General features: G+C 42.0%; 1 protein-coding gene across 7 annotated transcripts in view; it reads left to right on the top strand.

Moving 5' to 3' along the window:
* The window catches only part of TENM4 (teneurin transmembrane protein 4), a 1,563,774-nt gene that overhangs the window by 1,507,445 nt on the left and 35,966 nt on the right, over positions 1–20,363 (top strand). For all 7 annotated transcript variants that reach the window (XM_017735917.1, XM_017735920.1, XM_008634916.2 and 4 more), the window contains 3 exons: positions 1,794–2,026; positions 11,131–11,285; positions 14,341–15,218. In XM_017735917.1, the coding sequence (XP_017591406.1) occupies positions 1,794–2,026; positions 11,131–11,285; positions 14,341–15,218 (1,266 nt within the window). The remainder of the gene's footprint in view (positions 1–1,793; positions 2,027–11,130; positions 11,286–14,340; positions 15,219–20,363) is intronic.

The raw sequence follows: 20,363 nt of genomic DNA, 5'->3' as shown, positions 1-20,363 counted from the left end.
TGGACAGTTCAAAAGCTGACTGACATTCAGCAGGGCTTTGTTAGGAAACTCAGCAGAAAATGCAGGGCCCTGATCAAAATGGATGATGGATTCCCACAGGGAACTTCTTCCACTAGGGTTGAAGCCACTTGCTTAGTGTGAGTGACATGCAGGTGAATGAAATAATACCCTCCCAGCCTGCTGTCATTGGGAGGGAATACACATGGAGACTGAACTGTCAGGCTGGAGCTGTCTTGAAGGTCAGAGCATTTATTTAGCAAGAATCAGTGTCATTTTTGGAGATGAAATCTGTTCAGACTTTAATGGGATAAAACACAAGGGATATTCCAGAATAAATCAGAACGGTGCTTTTCCCCCACCCCCATATTATTAAATAATTTTAATGAAAAACCAATTTACTGCTCTTTAAAGAAGAGGATAACTCAGTAATTTCTATGTGTCTGAAGAGGGGGTAATTTTCCTAACATAAAGGTTGAGAGGAATTTTCTTGTTATGAGGAATAGAGTCAACTGTGATCGACACTCAAGTTTCTAGCCAGCTTGTCTTGGACCAATTCCATCAAGTGCAAAATTGTGAACTGTGGCCTAGATTTTTATTATGAATTCTTTGGACTTGATGAGCTTGGACAGCTTGAAGGTGTTCTGGGAAAAAGTAGATACTTTCATACTTCTTCTGATTACTACTTAGCCTTTCTTAGTACGAAAAAAACTGTTCAGGACAGGTGTTAAAAGTCTAATCTGTTGGTTTCAGGCTTAGAAGAGATGCAGCTCAAGGCACACTAGTAGTAAACAATTTTAATAGAAGATGTTAATAACTTTAGGATCTATATTAAAATACAGGTAAAGTTTTTGCAAGACAATTGTTTCAATTTTGTCTAAAACCATCTGGTTGGTTTTTTTTCTGGCCAGTCCTATTGGATGCTTTCCATAAGGTGGATTCTAGTTTATTAATTTCTTCAGTCTTGGGCTCATTTAATGTTGCAGTCATGGAGCTAAAAATATTATCATTCTGTGTGCTCATCCCATTTTCTCAGCCACCCTTTCTTGTGTCCAAGGAAACAGTGAGCAGAGCATGTTTAACAGGGGACTGTTGTTCAGGTTCCTTGGCCTAGTACCAGTTCATGCTTTACTTGGGGAAAATGTGCCACTCAAGGAATTATTTTGTTTCTCTCATCATTGAAGTCCAGCTGAATTCAGTGGCAGGATTCCATTAATCCCCGTGAGGCCAGGACAGGACTTCAGAGTCTTTGCTGGAGTCAAGCAAGAGCACCAGATGAGCCTTGATGCAGTGATCTTGCAGGGTGTATCTTCAAGTGCTTTATACAGGGAGTCTCCTTTTGGAGTTTGTATTAGTCCTTTGTTGGGAGGGCAGATTTTTTTTTATTATTATTTGTTTTATTTCCCTACTGTCCTGTGTTTTCCCTTCACTTCCTGGCACTGCACGAACACCAGTTTCAGGACTATGTCTATAACAAGTAAATTAGGCAAACACAGGCAGTGGGACTCAACCTGTAGTAGTTCCTGGCACGGTTTTGGCTCAGACCAGAGAGCCCTTTCCTTTGGTTGCTTCCCTCCATGCCAGAGAGCACCCCAGGCACAGCGACTGCTAACAGATACAGCTTGGGATCCTGTGCTGTAACGCACTGTGTACTAACCTTGTCCAGTACAGCACTCCTTCACTTTCCCAGTCTTTCTGCCCTGTGCGTTTTTATTCTCTAAAGTGCTTGCGTTGCCTGTTGACTTAAGGAAACACATAATCCAAAAAATTAATAATGTCATACCTTTGTTTTTCAGCCACAGCCCAGCTCATAAGTATTACTTGACCACAGATCCTATCACCGGCTCCATCTACCTCTCTGACACCAACAGCCGACGTATCTATAAAATCAAGTCAACCACATCAGTGAAAGACATTGTGAAGAACTCAGAGGTCTTGGCTGGAACTGGGGATCAGTGCCTCCCGTTCGATGATACCCGCTGTGGAGATGGAGGCAAAGGCACTGATGCCACCCTTACAAATCCCAGGGGTGAGACTGCTTCTTCTCCACTGGCTTTCTTAAAGGGGGCTTTTTGAAAGCAGCTTGTTTAGTCAGACTGGAGATTGCTCTCCTCTCCAGTTCTGAAACACATCCTAAGGGCTTGCTTCTGGAAATAAGTGAGTATGTCTCACCCTCAGCTAGTTGTGTCATGGTTCTTCCAATTGGCATGGCTGGGAGGAATGCTGAACCAGAGGGGTTCAGTGATGGGCACATGTCCAGAGGGCAATGGAATAAATCCACCCATTACTTTTATACCCATTTAGCCATTACTCCTTCTTACTAACAGTGCTTGGTCCCTCCCAACCTGAGCAGGATTCACTAACATTCAGTTCACTAAGGCTTTCTTGGCATTAAAAAAAAGCCCTATAAGCATTGCTGTATGTATATATAAAAGGGCAGCAAAACTAGCATACAGCTCAAAGATACACAAATGGTTGTTTAGACATTGACATTATATATCACAGCATCCAGCTTAAATCCTGTAGGGGGGTAGATACTAACTTTGATATGGGAATGCTAATTCAGCTTAATTTCACCTGGTTCTGACATACTGAAATGTGATAAAAGCACAGTTGAATCAGAATAAAAGCATCACACAGCCTTCATGGCTGTGAACTAAATTGTTCAAAACAGGTTTAGCCAAACATATGCAGTCCTGTGTGTAGCCAAGACTTCAGTCTGGCAGTCTCAAGGTAACAAGCTCTGCAGATGGAGGATGTCGCTCCTCCCAGCTGTCCACAGCTCCACAGAAAAAAAAGCACACGGGGCAATAGAGATGAAGTGGAAAGCATTGTTTGTACACACATTTTCGACCGTGTTTGTGAAGAGGGCTGAGAAGGACACCCACGCAGGAATGTTTTTTGAGATGTGGCATTTTTGCTTGTTATATGTCTTCTTTTGCCCAGCTGTTCAGAGTATGAGGAGTTATTTATAGGTTCTTGGCTTTGACATCAATGTGCTGCATCAGGGAGTGGTAGCTCCCTCCTTCCTCACTACAACAATGGCCAAGCCTATCCCAGCCTCTTTGTAAAGCAACTCCTCAGCAAAACCTGGGGATCCTTAAACAAGTGCCCCTGCCCATGGCAGGGGGTTTGGATTAGATGACTTTCAAAGGCCTCTTCCAACCCAAACCATTCTATGATTTCATGTAAAGTTATTTCACTAAAAGCAGATAAGATTTCCAAGGAAGTTGTGGCTGTCCCATCCCTGGAAGTGTTCATGGACAGGTTGGATGGGGCTTTGATCAGCCTGGCCTAGTGGGAGGTGTCCCAGCCCAAGGCAAGGATTTGGAACTAAATGCTCTTTAAGGTCTCCAGCAACCCAAACCCTTCAATGATTCTATGATTCTCAGGAAGTTATTTTTCATGACATAGAGATGACATTGTTACTGAATCCAAGAAACCCAGACTGATTTAATGACCTTTTGTGTCAGGTCTAGCTGTGAATTTTTTTTTTTGTTATATGTCAGCTAGATGTTTCCTGGCAAGGATGCAGAAAAATATACTATGGAAGACCTGTTTTTTTGCCAAAAAGCATCAAAACCCAGACTTCTATGCTTGTAATATTTAAATAACCCAGCATGGTTTCCAAGCACTCCAGAATCCCATGAGCTGACCATAATATTGGGCTGAAGTATTGCCAGAAGCACAGGTATAGAAAAGAAACCGGTGGTCAGTTTGCAGTGTAGAATTTGTCTCACTGAAATGAGAAGACCAACTGAAAAGAAAATTAAGTGACTTGGGCAGAGAGATTCAGGCAGTCCAGCAGATGAATCATGAGATCAGGGAATCTAGAAATCTGTAATCCAGTTTTCTGCACCTCTTTGAAGTTCAGTCAGTGCAAAAAAAAATACCCCACCATTTTTGTTGGTCCTCTGTTCTCCCTTGTACAAGATAAGAGGGATATTATTCATTTCCATCGATGGGTGAATGTTACAAGGTTTAGATGACTTATTTTTCTGCTTTGCTATAGCAAACAGCTCTGGAGTTCAAAGTTTTCAGCATTGAAATCCTTCTTGTTGGCAACTGAGGCTCTCAGGAGGCCATTCTTCCACCTCAATCATATAACAGCAAACTTCTTGCATTCATTCCTCAGAGCTCAAAAATTTCACAAAACAGAAGTAAATTGAGGGTGAAAGAGGAAATGACATGAAGCAAAATGACAACAAGAAAATAATAATCCAGAAAGCCCACTCAGCCAATAGAAAGTTCCTAAACAGTGTTCCCTGATCTGATTCTAACATGACTTTCCAAATTCTGCTGAGGCAACAGCTACGGCAGGTGGGACTCACTCCCCATTCCCCCCAATAAATGATGAACAGTGAAAACTCATGCTGACAATGTAATGTCACCGTTGTTCATACCTTTGCAGTGGTTCATCCTAGCAGAAAAATCCAGCAAATGCTCTTCCCTCAAGTACTTCATAATAGTTCAAAATAAAATTGATTTATTGTATAAGTAACCAGTAGATCTCAAGTGACCCTGTGCTTCCATGTCTTGGCAGGCAAATAAACACTCGTAAGTGAATGGTCAGAGGAAATTATAAAATGATTCTGTAGCTGTAGAGATATCAGCTGGCCAGGGAAGGACCTGGAACGTCAGTTTTTCAAGAATCATTGCTCTTCACAGGACTCTACTTTTTGAGGCTAAAGCTGGTTTTTTTCTCTGAGCATAATTGCTTCATGCCAAGTAGGATTTCTGTATTTTAAGGACATCTTTGCACTTTTTCAAAAATCATAAAGAATAGAAGTCTTGCCTTTCATGATGTTTTAATTAGCTGATATTTGCAGCTTGCTGGAAAATACTGAGGGATACCTTCCTGCCAGATGAGAACCAGCAATTCATTAAGACTGGAGAAATAGTCATGAGCTGTCAACATATGCCTTTGCATATACCTTTAGCCTCTTGCACCAGTCAAGCATCTGGTCTGAATAGATTTTTTTGGGTCTCTTCTCGGTGGAAAGAAGCTAGTACCCTGAAGGTGGTTCATTCCATGACAATGCACATATTCAAGGTGGGATGAACCACGTTCTGGGGGTGCTGGTCTTCTCCTGGATCTGACAGACTGAAGAATAAGGTCCCCACTGCTGCAAACACTGTTCAGAATGGTTCTCCACATTCTGAGCAGCAGACTTTTCCCCATTGTTTTGATCACTTCCTCCAGTTCTCACCTCAGCTTCCATGAGTTCATACGGGATAATTTCATAGAATTGTAGAATGCTTTGGGTTGGAAGGGACCTTCAAAGACCATCCAGTTCCAACCCCCCTGCCGTGGGCAGGGACACCTTCCACTAGACCAGGTTGCTCAGAGCCCCACCTGACCTGGCCTTGAACACTTCCAGGGATGGGACATCTGCAGCCTCTCTGGGCAACCTGGGCCAATGCCTCCCCACCCTCTTGAGAAAGAATTTCTTCCTAATATGCAATGGAAATTTTAGTTTTAGTTCAGAACCATTATCCCTTGTCCTGTCAATTCATCTCTCTGAAGTACCTTCTAGACAGAGGTTCTTGTCTCACTCCACTGAAGGCAGAAGTACTCCTTTTAGATGATCAGCTTAGAAAGACATTAGGAGGGGTAAAACCCTCCAGGAATTTCCCACTTTACCTGTCTTTGGCTTGTCTAATAAAGGTACGCTACACAAACACAGGACAGATAGATCCACAGATGAAATAGGGGTGACAGTGGTTTCGTCAGAGTATTTATCATAGCTATTAGGAACCAGTCTGATGCGTCCAGTTCATTTGCCACAGAGCACAGTAAAGCTTTCAGATGCTAATGAATTTCAATATATCCTTGCAAATTAAAGTGTTACCGCTTTCTAATTATCATCTGCTAATAATGATCCTCTTCTACAAGCAATCTAAAGAAAAATTAAAACTCCAGCTTGTCAGGGCATTTCTTTTCATCTGAGTACTCACCATTGGTTCTTCTCAGGAAAATGTTGTGGCAGAGAAATTACCAAAGAGCCTGCAATTAAGAGAGATTGCAGTGACAAGTCTGACACAATAGGAAGAAGGTTTTAGAAGGCATGTGGGGAGGGAGGGAGCATCTCATTCATTTAGCACCGTAACACCAATGCAAAATGAAGTAATTAATTTGGGGACAGATTGCTTCTTTCACTGTGCCCTGCTGAATGTGTAAACAAAATCTTTGCTGAGTGTTGAAGAGTTCGACAGAATTAATTGAGGAAACTCAACCCTCCACAATCTGTTAACATTTTTATGGTCAGATAATAATAGGACCATTTTGGGGAAGACCAGAGGCTGACTGAACAAAATACCTTGTCATTTACTCTGGCCAGAAAAGACACTTAGGGACAGGGGCAATGTGGTCTTCCTGTGCCAACACTCCAGATGCTAGTCATCGGCATTTAGGGGACTTTCTGAGGAGGTTGCACCAGACCTGTGCTAATATGCCATCATCAATTGACTTAGAAACCGTCCTGAACACCTAGTTTTGTTCTTCCAGGCACCACGTGCTAATAATTTCCACAATTTCTTTAGCCAGGTTGTAAAGAAGAGTGGTCCCTTTTAGGCAAAACCACTGTTTTCTGTTCCTTTCTTGTGTATTTCCTAGTTCTTTGCTGTCTTGTAGTTCCCTTCTTGACCACTGCATAACACAAAACTGATCTTAGCAGAAAACTTTTCAGAGGAATTCCGGAATCTTTTTCCTGTGTGCTCTTTTTCACATTGTCAATGTATATGGGTAGTTAGGCTTTCTCCTTCCCCTCTGAATTCCTCTGCACTTATTGACATTGATTTTCATCTGCCATTTTATCACTCAGTCATTCAGCATCCAGTCAAACAAGAAACGTCCAAATTTGGATTTCTTTAAGCACCTTTTCTTCAGTTAAAGGGTTTTCTCCCCCTTTTTTTTTCCTAACAGGAGCTACTTGCACAACACAACCACTTTTAGTGGTTTGTCTTGCAGAACAAACTCACCATGTCCCAGTAGCTATTTGCAGCATAACGTTGTGCTGTCACCTCTTCATGCTGCAAGGTCCTGACATTTCAAGCAAATGTCATCACGTCACAACTTTCTATCAGCACAGCTCACTGGTGTGATGCACGTGGTGCTACAAGCCCTTGTTTTGTAAGAGATCTCCGCTTATGCAAGGGGAGCCAGCATGATTTCATAACGTATGTATTTCATATCTCAGAACCTAAGGTTTGGATCTGCAACACTACCTGGGTAGTGGCAGCAGCTGTTTCCTCTCAGTAACTGTGAGGCTGAACTTCGAGCTATATGCTGAAAGGCTTTAATTCCCTTATGTTCCTATGGAAACATGAGGGGAGCCTTCCGCCAAAGCAAGCCAAGGCCTTGGGCTTAGCATGCATAACATGTGAATTACCCGTTTCTGTGCCTGTTTGCAGGAGCGAGCTCCCAGCACTGGAACTGTGCCTGTATCAGAAAGGAAACAGAAAGGTGCAATCTAACCTCTACAATCTGCTGCAAAGAATCCATGAGATGCTTCTTTCCCTTTTCACAGAAGTCACCCATCCAAAGACACTTGTCTGTGGGACAGCAGGGCTCTTCTCCATAATTTAGTTGATTCCAAGATAATCAGCTAAAGTCAGGAAAGGATTGGAGCAGTTGCCATGGAAGGAATGTGTGCAAGTGGGAATTCGGAGCTCTGAGAGACTGCAAACTCCGCTGCCCTACAGAACATCTCAGGAAATGTGAGGCAATTGAGATTGCTTAGCCTCCATGAAAGAGGGATAAGCAGAAAAGTGCTCAGTGATAAGAACACATACACATGCCATTGCCCTGGAGCAGGGTGATAAGTGGTAACTTTGCTATCCCACTTCAACTTACTCGGGTGTGCAAGCTCTTTGTCTGAGCTGGAATGCAAAATAAAGTTGTGCCCTATCAGCTGATCAGAGCTGGTTCAAGGGCCAAAGTGCATGTGAGTTATTATTACTGTAACTGGGTAATCAGATCAGCCATCAAACCCCAGCACTGCACACAGTGAGCCACTGCCAGCATATGCTGATGCTAAGTCCAATCCAATACATATGGAACTAGCTAAGGGAGAAAATTCTGCCTCATTTAAAATCACATTATCCAGCCTGCCACCCTTCACTGGCATTGGGCTTGTCACACAGACTAATGGACAGGCACCTGGAAAAATACTTGTTGTGAACCAAGGAATGCAAGAGGTTGTAAGAGACTGTTGTGTTTGACAAAAGCCAATTAAGATCAACTAAACCTTCTATCATGTCTCTTCCAAAAAAAGTACATCTACCATATTGCTTAAAGAGCTCAGTTGTGTTCCTGGTTTTCAAGCAAATGCCACCAAACATAAAAGAACTTGACACTCAGTAGGCAGAATAATTAAGAGGAGCAGAGACCTTCAACAGCAGATGCCAGTGACAGGTGACATGTGCCAGTATCCTGGATGACTCATTGAAGAGGGCATAGTGCTGACAAATCTCATGGCAGGTGAAGATAGCTTCCTGATAGCCATGGATGCCAGCGACATATTGATGCTTGTCCCATCAGATCCTTCTGCAAGCACTTGACAAAATGCTAAAATACAAACAATGTGTTTATATTGTATAGTGAGAATAAATGGCCACCACTACTGCGGCTTCTCTCATAGCATTCATCAAATCATAGAATGGTTTGGATTGGCAGGGACCCTAAAGACCATCTAGTTCCTACCCACGCTGGGGGGGACACCTCTCACTAGACCAGGTTGCTCAAAGCCCATCCAGCCTGTCCTTGAACACTTTCAGGGATGGGGCAGCCACAATTTCTTCGGGAAACCTTTGCCAGTGCCTCACCACCCTCAGTAAATTCATTCGTGCAACAGTTACCTTGTGCTCCTCTTCGAGACTCGTGTTTCATGGTCCTGCAAAGATGAGTCCTTTCTTGGCATGAATTGAATGCAGGTATTAAAGTCTAGGACTAGAAGCAATCTTTTCGGTCATTCTGTCCTGTCATCCATTATCTCAGCAATCCTGCTATGTAATCCCCTCCAAAATTAATGAACTTCATCCTGAAAGCACCAAGTAATTTTTTTCCTCACTGCCCTAGAGGCTGTTCTGAAACCACACTGCTCTGATGGTCAAATATCCAATCCAGGTCAAAGTGATGCCCTTCAGACAGGGTGATGCTGTGAAGAAGCGATGAAAATGCTGGTTTTACCTCCTGGCAATAACACACAGCTCCCATTCAGCTCAGTGATCTGAAACACCAGTTTTCTGACTCCTAATTGACTTTGAATCAACAGGTTGCAACCATGTCAGAATCTCTTCCTTTACCTTGGCTCAATGGAGAAGTTTGTTCTTTCTCTCAAACAATGACTTAGTCCTGAGGTATTTCTGCCAGGCCAGATTATCTTCTGTTGATTTCCTTATAATCAAATCTGGTATGTTTTTCCACATATTACCTACCTCCATGGCTTCCAGCCCATGCAATACTTACAGTGCTGGCTGAAGGCCATGATTTTTGTTGCCAAAGCAATCAGAGGATTAGTCCCTGCTCTATGAAAATCTAGAATTTTTGATCTGTGAACTGCTGCATCTGCACTTCACAGCAGAGCTCACAGTGGATGGAGACTGAGGGTAAGTGTTTCAAACAAGGGGATCTGGCTGCAAAACAGCATTTCGGAGGAACACAAGATCTGATCACTCCTCAAAGATTCTCAAAGCTTTCTATCTGAAACAGAATTTCCATCACTTCTGTCACCAAGATGACAGCCAAAGAAACAGTCTAGTGAGCATTCAGCTCACTAATTTAATCTGCCTACAATATAAATGTTTTCTTTAGAGATATTTGCTGTAGTCTCCTTTTATAATCAAATGGGAGGAAAAGGTATTTCTAGCAGGATTCATATAATCTCTTGAGGATATGTGCTTTAGGGTGATACAAATTGCACTCTCAAAGTAGATTTCTCTCTCCACTGATTGGAATAGGTTCAGATACTTGCTTAGATGCACAGTGCAGATGTCTGCTTTTTGCCAAGTGATTGTTACCCTACGAGCAAAAGAAGCCAAACCGGAAGATCCTAATATTCATATATTTCAAGCAGAATTTTCACTTGCATAGGAAAAGATGTTACAGGCCTCTACATTCTTTTTCTATTTCTTTACAGTCTTTTAGTGTATTTAAGACACTCAAATATTATGCTGAGTGACATTCTGCCTCTGTAGGGTAGATGAGATTAATTACTTTATTAGTATCTGTGGAGTTATTGTAATTTATACTAGCACAAACGAGAGGTGAATAGAGCCCCTAACTTCTTATTCCTGCTTCAGTCATGACCTTTCTCTGTGACCTTGTGAGAATTGCATTATCTGTTAATTTTCTGATATGTAAAATTAGAGTGATCACACTCACAGACTGTTATGAGGTGTAATTAGAAAGTGTAAAGCACTATGAAATCCTCTGATGGAAGATGCAGAGGATAGCTAGCCTAGGATAAAGAGGATTAGAGGAGGTTGTGCTAACATAACAAATACTTCAGAAATTAAGCTTAGGGGGAGGTGAAACAGCACATATCTGCAGGGCAAGAAACGAGAATCAGCAGCCTGTAACTGCTGTCAGCAGACCTCAAATCCACTGACAGGAGTATGTCTACAAAGGAGGTTTGGACGATGAAATTAATCACTAGCAGAGTTCAGAATCAGGTGAAACACTGTGTATTAGTAGGATTATCCTAGGGAAAACCCTTTCTCATTTATCCATCTGGAATTTGATTGACCTGATGGACCTTTCACAGCCTTTTTCATCGCCATTTTTGAAAGACTCATTGGTGTACCATTTTTACGTGCGTAGCTTACCATTCATACCATGAGCAATAAAATCAAGTTTCTGGACATGCAAGACATGCAGTTATTAGAAAATCTTTTCATTTCAGCAGTTCACTGAATGCTATGCCCTTTTCCAGGAGCGAGCAGGGATTTCTGGATTGCGTTGTGTGCCATTTGAAAGTGCCCTCCATGGAATGGTGCCAGTTCAAAGCTCTTGATAGCCAGGACTCCCACATGCCCAACCCTCCTCTCTTCCCTTTTGAATGCCATGAAATATATTGCTCCTCACGTCAGGCTGCCATCACCTTCTGACTGTCTTTCTTTGTTCCTCCCCAGGCATCACCGTGGACAAGTTTGGGCTGATTTACTTTGTGGATGGCACCATGATCAGGCGGATTGATCAGAATGGGATCATCTCAACTGTGTTGGGTTCCAATGACTTGACGTCTGCTCGGCCTCTCAGCTGTGACTCTGTTATGGACATTTCTCAGGTAAGACAGTGGTTTGGTTTTGTTTCTACAGAACACAAGCCTACGCCTTCACCCTATCTGCATGTCTGCAAGCTTCCCTAGAAGGTCTGACAAAGAGGTAAGGGCTCAAGGAGAGTTGCATTTCTACATAGTTTATGGTATAAAAATGACTGAATCAAAATTAAATACCCTATAAAGACAGAAGGAAACACGTGACTGCCCTAACTCATAGATTCCTGGGGTGTGAGATTTTTACACAAGTCCCAGACACAGAATTGACTTCTTTCAGAGCTCCCAGTCAGTGGAAAGACATTCCTGGGAAGGAAGGTTTTGTTAGGCTCATTTCTCACTATATGCCATGCTCCATTATAACATGTTAGCTAATCACAGGTTTTTAAATTCTTTTCTTCCCCTCATCCTAATTTGGCCCAGCACAATTTTAGACCTGAATCAAATTAACATAGGAAAGACTGATTGGAGGATGTGGTGCCGAAATTAGCAACAGCAGGAAAACAAGAATCTTGAATTGCATCAGATTGCAAATTGGTTGCAGCTACCATCATGCTGGGCTTTTAAGTCCTGCTGCTTCAAGGTAGAGAGAAAAAGAAATCTCATTTTGATGATTGCTTTACTACTGGATGGTGCAGAAGAGAAATCTGTTACAGCCCAGCACTCAATTTTGTGTGACACTGGCCAACTCGTCAAATTGTGCCAGTTTAGGACCTTTGAAAGGACCTTGTGTCCTTTGAAACCTTTGTGCCACTTGTTGTTTGCCTGACTGCAGGAATGTTGTCCTCTCCTGTGAAAATATAGATCATAGCTGGAGGCCTAAGTACTGTTATTCAGCCACAATAGATGTCAATGGGGTTTCCTTTTTGTAACTACCTAGATAATTTCCATGCTCCCATATGGAATCTGTTCTTGTTTTTTCCCTCTAATTTGAAAAGATTGTTCTTGCTTCCTTGCAACTGGCTCCCACTGTCTGTAATTTATGAACAAGCTGAAATTATGAGTTTAAAAGTTGTTCTTCCTTCTATAGAGGTGAAACTTCGATGGTTAAAGACCACCTTTTAGTATGTTTCTCATTTTACAGACATAGTTTCTTCTTTATGTGATTTTCACGGGCAGTTAGCAAAAGACCATTGTGTAATCAGGCTTTAAAAATTATTTACTTCCAGGTTATGTAGCTCCTGTGTAAACCAATGTCATGTTCAAACACTTCTGAGATGAACATGGATCAGCTGAAGACTCTTTTTTTTCCTTTCATAAAATGACAGGAACCATTTTTAGATTAACCTGTACTGGGACTGGCAGATTAACCACTCCTGTTCTGGAGAAACACACTGAAGACAAGCTTAATTAAAAAATAAAAACCAGCTTGGGAAGAAGCTTTTCATCATTTACAGAGGATAGAATGGTCTTTTATGCCAGGTCCCTGAGGCTCCCTGGAACATGAGGACATGAAATATTTAGCTGCCACTGTTGACAAGGAGTGGTTTTTAAGAAATTGAAAATTCCCATGTCAGTTCAGAATAAACTCAGCTCTTGATGCTAACTGAAGACTGCAGAGCTTAAAGACCACTGGAAGGGATGAAGGCATGAATTATTAAAGAGAAAACCACAGGCTATAATGTTTTACTACAACAAGGGTTAAAATAGGCCAGAAGCTGAGAAAAGGAAGGAGATTTTGCAAACAGAGAACTAGAGTAGACAGAGCTCAGCATACTGCTTAGCCATGAAAATAAGCTTCACACACCCAGGCGTTAGAAGACACAATGAACTAAATACCTTAGATCTCATCTCTTAAAAAAAAAATGCTGGAAAGGCATATAGAAGCATCAAAATAAAGCATGGCTGTAGCAGAGATGTTGAACTACAGGCCTTAAAAATAGGAATATCCAGTGTTCCTGTAGATCTTAGCTGGTCTCTTCTTATTCATAGTTTTAAATAAAATCACAGTGAAAGATGGTTTGCTGGACCTGAGCCTGCTGGCAGCCACTCGTCCTCCTTCCAGTAAGGTTACAAAATACTCATCCAAACTTAGTCACATCAGACAAATGAGAAGAAGCAGCAACTGAGATGGATGGTGGGAAAGGAAGGTTCAAAACAAAGAAACTATCCTGGAACTGATTGGTTCCCATTAACACAAGACAGATTTCTTTTTCTATATAAACCTGAAATAAAATAAAATAGTCCAAAAAAAGCAGAACTTTGAGTTCTTTACAAAAAAAAAAAGTCCTGAATTCTGTTGGTAAATGTTTCTTGAGTTTGGCAGCTAAAAGAGTAGACTCACTTGAAAAGAGTGTATTGCAGAAGCAGAGCTAGAAATAAAGTCCTTTTAGTGCTCATTCACTTGCGGTGTTGCCAGTCACTGTTTTAGTGGATTATCAGTGTAGAACTGGGATGTGTCTCTCCTGAACCCATTTTTTCCATTATGCTAAAACAAAATCTGAAAATCCCTGTGAAGACACAAGTATTTTACTCCATGAATTAAAATGGCCTGGATTTCCTATTAATTGCTATTCTGCATTTTTGCAGCATAAAGCGGAAAACCATAGGTTATAACTTAGATATTCACACATGCTGGCACAGCTGCCAGTTTTGTGTCTGTCTCTCCTTGTCATTTACCCAGAGGAATTCAGCCACTTGTGTGAAAAATCCTTTAGTGAAAGAATCACTGTTTTGTGTGTCTGATTTCATAGCACTTCACACAGCAAAATTTGCAGTCCCGGGTCTCTGCTATGAGGTCCAGCTTCCACCAGTTCAAAAAGCACAGGAGGGGGAAAATCACAGAATGGTTTGCCTCTGTCCATCATCCTGTTCCCACCACTGTTCCAGTGCAGAGTTTGGATGTCCCTATGTGTTTACTTCATATGACCAGGAGCTAAGCCCCCTCGCTCACACCAGGTTATATCCTCTATGGCCACCCTATCAAGTAACAATTAGTTGTGGGTTTTTTTACCCATTCTCCCTTTAATCCATGTGGATTCCATCCTCATTGTGATTGATTTATAGGAATCATGCAGTAGAAAAATGTCTTGCTATAAAAATTCCCTTGTGTTCTTTTAACATGAAGGTTCGTCTGGAATGGCCCACGGATCTAGCAGTGAATCCCATGGATAATTCGCTCTACGTGCTCGACAATAACGTTGTGCTGCAGATCTCCGAGAACCACCAAGTACGCATTGTGGCAGGGAGGCCCATGCACTGCCAGGTGCCAGGCATGGATCACTTTCTCCTCAGCAAGGTGGCAATCCACGCCACGCTGGAGTCTGCCACCGCCCTGGCCGTGTCCCATAACGGGGTCCTGTACATCGCTGAGACCGACGAGAAGAAGATCAACCGCATCAGGCAGGTCACCACCAACGGGGAGATCTCCCTCGTCGCCGGCGCCCCGAGCAGCTGTGACTGCAAGAACGATGCCAACTGTGACTGCTTCTCGGGGGATGACGGCTACGCCAAGGACGCCAAGCTCAACGCACCGTCCTCCCTCGCCGTGTGTGCAGATGGGGAGCTGTATGTCGCTGACCTGGGGAATATCCGAATCCGCTTCATTCGGAAAAACAAACCGTTCCTCAACACACAGAATCTCTATGAGTTATCCTCACCCATAGACCAGGAGCTCTACTTGTTTGACACCAGTGGGAAGCACCTTTATACTCAGAGCCTTACCACTGGAGATTATCTTTACAATTTCACTTACTCTGGAGATGGAGATATAACCCTGATCACTGACAATAACGGCAACTTAGTCAATATCCGAAGAGATTCCACAGGGATGCCCCTCTGGCTGGTGGTGCCTGATGGCCAAGTCTACTGGGTGACAATTGGTACCAACAGTGCTCTCAAGAGTGTAACAACACAGGGGCATGAAGTAGCCATGATGACTTACCATGGCAACTCTGGTCTCCTTGCCACTAAAAGCAATGAAAATGGTTGGACAACATTTTATGAGTAAGTATATTCTGGATATTGGGCTGCTGACTTCATTCTGTGTTCTCTGAACCGTGCAAGGTTGGTAGAATTTAATTCCCTGACCAGAATTATTGTCCAAATAAAATGGCCAGAACAGGGAGTATTATATTTCACACAAACACTAGATACTTGCAGTAAGTGCATTAGAGCTTGAATAAGCTCCCTTTACCAAGTCAAGAGTCAGACAGAATTTCTGCTGAGTTTTTTTAAGTAATTTGGACACCTGGTTCTCCTTAACTGTAGTCAGGACTGGAGATTTAGGTTGCATGTCAGAGAATTTTTCTTGGCTTGAGAGCCTTGGAAGTATGAAAGTTCCATCAGAGCCTCTTTTTTCACAGCTTTTCACCTACTTCCTATGCTGCAGTGTCTTCTTTGTGCCTGTTTGAAATGTCTGATGTAGAATGACAATGGGCAATGACTAATGAGAGTTAGCTCTGGAAACAATTCTGTAATTAATGGACTGCTCAATTCCTACTGTTGCAATTTACCTCACTAAGCTTTAAAAGTAGTCTTGGAACTGTTCAAGACTATCCTGCCCCAAAGATTTTTTTGAGCAGAGAGAAGACAGGATGCATTGAAAAACCCAGAGATGGCAGTATCCTGAATATTTGTACTTCTTTTCTGTACTACTGTTAGCAATTCTCTGCTTATAAATGTCATGAAGACAACACATTTCTGATATAAAAAGGAAAAAGATAGATAACTGAATGAAGAGTATCTAGAAGGATTCATCCTGCTGTTAAGAACCCTTTCCCCTCCTTCTTCCTTAATTTTTATTTACAAGTGTAACCTCTTTGGAATGCTCCCTTAAGTGCATCATTTCCTGTATGGTTTGAATGGTTACGTGGAAGTGTTAAGCTGCCATGATAATAGACCCATTGTAAGAATCCAATTTGGCTAGAATAGACAGTTCCCAAGATGACAAGCAAAAAAGTTGTTTAAAAAAAAGGGATGCAGGGAAGGAAAGCTGGCTAAACCCGCCTATCTGTGTGTTGGTATGTGGTTGCTTTGGTTCTCTCTTTAAAAATGTTCCAGGCCCAGTTTCAAATTTCTTTGCTTAATACTCACTGTTCCTGCTCCTGCCTTGAAAAGGACTGATGGAAACTCATGATTAATCTTTTGAAATGTTATTAGCATTTCATCAATGTTCTGCTTGCAATTACTGTAGAAATACTCCTCAGTGAATCCAAGTTAATACTCTTCCATCTCTTACATTGAATTTGCTTGAGGAAGGCTTTAGGGAGGAAAAAGAGGGTGTTTCTCTCCACAGGAGTGGAAGCCAGCTATATTGTCAGGACCATTGTGCTAAATCAAGGAGGTATTTTCTTTTTGCAAAGAACCCAATAGTTCCTGTGCTTGAAAACAGATGCAGCCACAGACAGTGAAGCAAACTAAACATTACAGCTAATAATGTCAGATTTATACCTCAAACATAATCTTTTATTTTAAAGTGCAGCTGAAAATATAAAGATGAAACGAGACCAAAGCTCAAACCCAACTTGCTCTGTGGATATTTATAACACTGATCCATTATTTCTTGCTGTCCAACAAAATAGAAAGCCATAATTCTGGTCCTTTTATGCACTTCAGAAGAGTCATAAGAAAGCTTTTTGGAGCTAAATGGAAGACAGTATTCTCCAGTGGCTGGACTATGGAAATCTTGACTAGAGCAAGTCAGCACTGTATGATAGCACAGCATCACTGAATATAGAATTGGGAATGTGCCTTCAGAGATATCTCATCCAAACCTGTGATCAGTTATCTCTATTTAACTGTTCCTGACAGTTTCTGATGCAACTTTATAAGACTACTGGTTAAAAGTCTACATCTGAATTAGTTACTTCAGCCTCCCTTTACAGGCAGGTGGAGAGAAACAGGCCCTTTCAGGCTGAGTTTCTTATGAGTTATGTCAGGTATTTGCTTTAGGATGAGGTGAGTTGTATTCTGAAAGTTTATCTCTGCAAAGGTAGGACAGAATGGTGAGTTCAGTTACAGATGTTTACATTGCTGATGTCTACAATTTGGTCAAATGGATCCTATCAGTCATCTGAGTTTTTATAAATATTGTTAGTGATAACAATGTATTTACCTATATTATTGTTACTGTTAGAAAGCATTTTTTAATATGCGTAGCCTAAATCTTCCGTGCTTGGAGACTATCCTTCTTCATGCAATCCTCGCCTTTCCTGTCCTGTCCTATCTTATCCTATCCTATCCTATCCTATCCTATCCTATCCTATCCTATCCTATCCTATCCTATCCTATCCTATCCTATCCTATCCTATCCTATCCTATCCTATCCTATCCTATCCTATCCTATCCTATCCTATCCTATCCTATCCTATCCTATCCTATCCTATCCTATCCTATCCTATCCTATCCTATCCTATCCTATCCTATCCTATCCTATCCTATCCTATCCTATCCTATCCTATCCTATCCTATCCTATCCTATCCTATCCTATCCTATCCTATCCTATCCACTAGGGACTTGGAAAGCAGATCAGTGAATTAGAGAGATTGATTCTGTCCAAGTTTTGCATGTGTAACCAGGGAAAGAATATAAAATCAGACTGATAAAATTAGAATATTAGAAAATAAGGGTCAGATACTTAGATTGCTCGGTAAAGTAGGTTTCATTTAAACAAAATATGTTCTTGTACAGTCTGATGCCAGGGTACACAGGTAGGTAGGGTGAGCCTTGACTGTCAGAGTTGTAGCAAGGCATCAAGTCTTCAGTGCGATCCTCATATAGTTCCATAGCAAATCTGTCTAACTTGTTGCTTGGATGGACAAGCCAAAGGAATACATTTACTCATCATACCCTACTTGTAGTGGCTAGTAGGAAGCTGATTTTTTCCCTGTACAGCATTGATGTGACCAATACTGTCAGTTCCAATGCTTGCAGTTTATGAAGAACAGTGGAAATTGAAGGCTGGGCAGAAAAACTCTACAAAAAATGCATTCATAAGGAAAACTAGAAAGACTTGATCTGTTTATCTCAACATGAATGAGACTGGGAAGTGTCTAGATCACAACATGTCAGCCAAAGTTCTCACCTACAGAGGGCTTCTCAATCTAGCAGAGAAAGGCTTGAGAAGGGTAAGGGGCTGGGAAGCAAAGCCAGAGACATTCAAGTTGACAAGAAGGTGTGATTTTGTAAGGCTGAGGTGACCTGACTGGTAGAGTGACCAACCATGAAAGCAGTATATTCTCCATTTCTTGGTATCTCAGATCAGGACTCTGATGCCTTTCCCAAAATATAATCTCACCAGGCAGAGGATTTGCATGACTCAAACACAAGCTGCAGGGGTGAGTGCAGCCTTAGCAGGATGAAGTCTAAATTCCTTGTTATCAAAGAAGCTGAAGAAGATGGTGTAAACCAAATAAAATCAACATTCACTACCTTCATGTTATTGGTTCCTCTATCAGAACATCAGGAAATGTACACTGGGAAAGTTTAAGTGGTTTAGATAATTCTGGTGAACATGAGTAGCTGGAAGGTGCTCTGAGTAGTTTTCAGTCCTGAATGAGGGGAAAGGTGAAGTTAATATTTTTATTTTGCTCCTGGCCAAAGAAATAAAGGCATCAAATCTGACCCTGAGGAGAACCTTCAGCACATAATAGTTGTTCGTGGGTCAGGGCAAGCTGGACACTGCTTCCTAAAACATTAAGAGTAAAGTAAATCCAGCTGGCAAGTTCACACTGCACCAGTGGCCCCATGAAGAACATCCTCAAAAGATTCACCTTCACCTGATTGTCTACAAAGGACCATAGACCAGAAACCGAACATGACAGAGCAATGATGTTGTGAGGGTAGCATCTAGTGAACACACTACATGTGTTCATCATGAAATCACAGAGTATGGCTTGAGTTGGAAGGGACCATAAAGAACATCTAGTTCCAGCCAACATAGCCAGGATCTCTGGTTCTCCTCCAGTTGCTATTCTTACCAGGGCATTTCTTAGCCTTTACCATAAGGCTGCAAAGAGCTCTGACCTGTGGGCACATTGGTGTGACTCTGGAAAAGAGGGAAGGCGTCAGGATACACTGATGCAGTACTGGAGGTCTGTCTCCAGAGCACACCAGTGAATCCAGGTCCTCCAAGGCTTCATGATGGGCTGGCACATGGTCCCTTCATTTCTGTGGGGAAAGAGACCGGTGCTGACTTCAGGCAGTGGCAGACTCGCTCACAGCACTTACAGCTCTTCCTTTCACACATCCTACACACAAGCCTGCTCTAACAATTCCGTTTTATCAGGTTTAGCTCTGAGTAAGAGTCAGTGTATAATGGCGTGCAGTTTCCCTTTTGTTTGGGAGTGAAACTTAGCTCCCTTGAGTAATTAGCCTGTCCCCAAAAGCCTGTCTATGACTACTTTGAGGGTTTTAGCATTATACAGACCTTTCCTGCCTCTGCAGTGGGATTGACATGAGCTGTCAGTTAATGCAGTGCAGCTCAGCTTGTCCAGTAACTGGATTAAAGACTTTTCTTCCCATTGAACTAGTGATGGTGGCAGTGATAATCAGCAGCAAAGGAAGTTGATCTGGAAACTCAGCCAGGGAAATGACTTCTTGTTCAACTCCAGTCAAAGACAAAGGATGCTGTGTGACTACTTGCTGCTTTGTTGTTGCTGCTTTTTAACTTGACCTGAAAAAAATTGCTACCAGCCTTTACAAAGTTCCTTAGTAGTTGCTGTTTGTCTGCTTCACAATCCGGAAATTCTTATTAATGGATTTGTTTAAATCAAGAATATGGGAATTATCTTGATTAGTTCACTGAGATGTTATCACTGTACATTAATTCAATTTCCCTCTGAGCCGAAGTCAAACCTTCTATGCATTATTTAGCCCAGATGAGGCTCTTTTGCTTAGGTCCTTTGTGTGTCCAATTAGTTTTGAAGGTCACCTCCTCCCATACAGACTCAAACGCTTACACATTGCTCCAGCCAAGCCCAGAAATTCAAAACCTTTCCATGGACTCCCCACGAAGTGGCTCATGGCTGCCTGGAGGGCAAAGGGTCTCATGGAGCCAGATCTTCAGATGAGTGGTAAGGGAAGCTTTGACCTGTAACTCTGGAGGCTGTTTTACAGAGAACCAAACTCTGCCAAACCTCACACACTGT

The sequence above is a fragment of the Corvus brachyrhynchos genome, unplaced genomic scaffold, assembly GCF_000691975.1.
Source record: "Corvus brachyrhynchos isolate BGI_N302 unplaced genomic scaffold, ASM69197v1 scaffold44, whole genome shotgun sequence".
NCBI lineage: Eukaryota > Metazoa > Chordata > Aves > Passeriformes > Corvidae > Corvus > Corvus brachyrhynchos.
The sequence above is the reverse complement of the archived record's forward strand: the minus strand, read 5'-3'. Positions and strand labels throughout refer to the sequence as shown.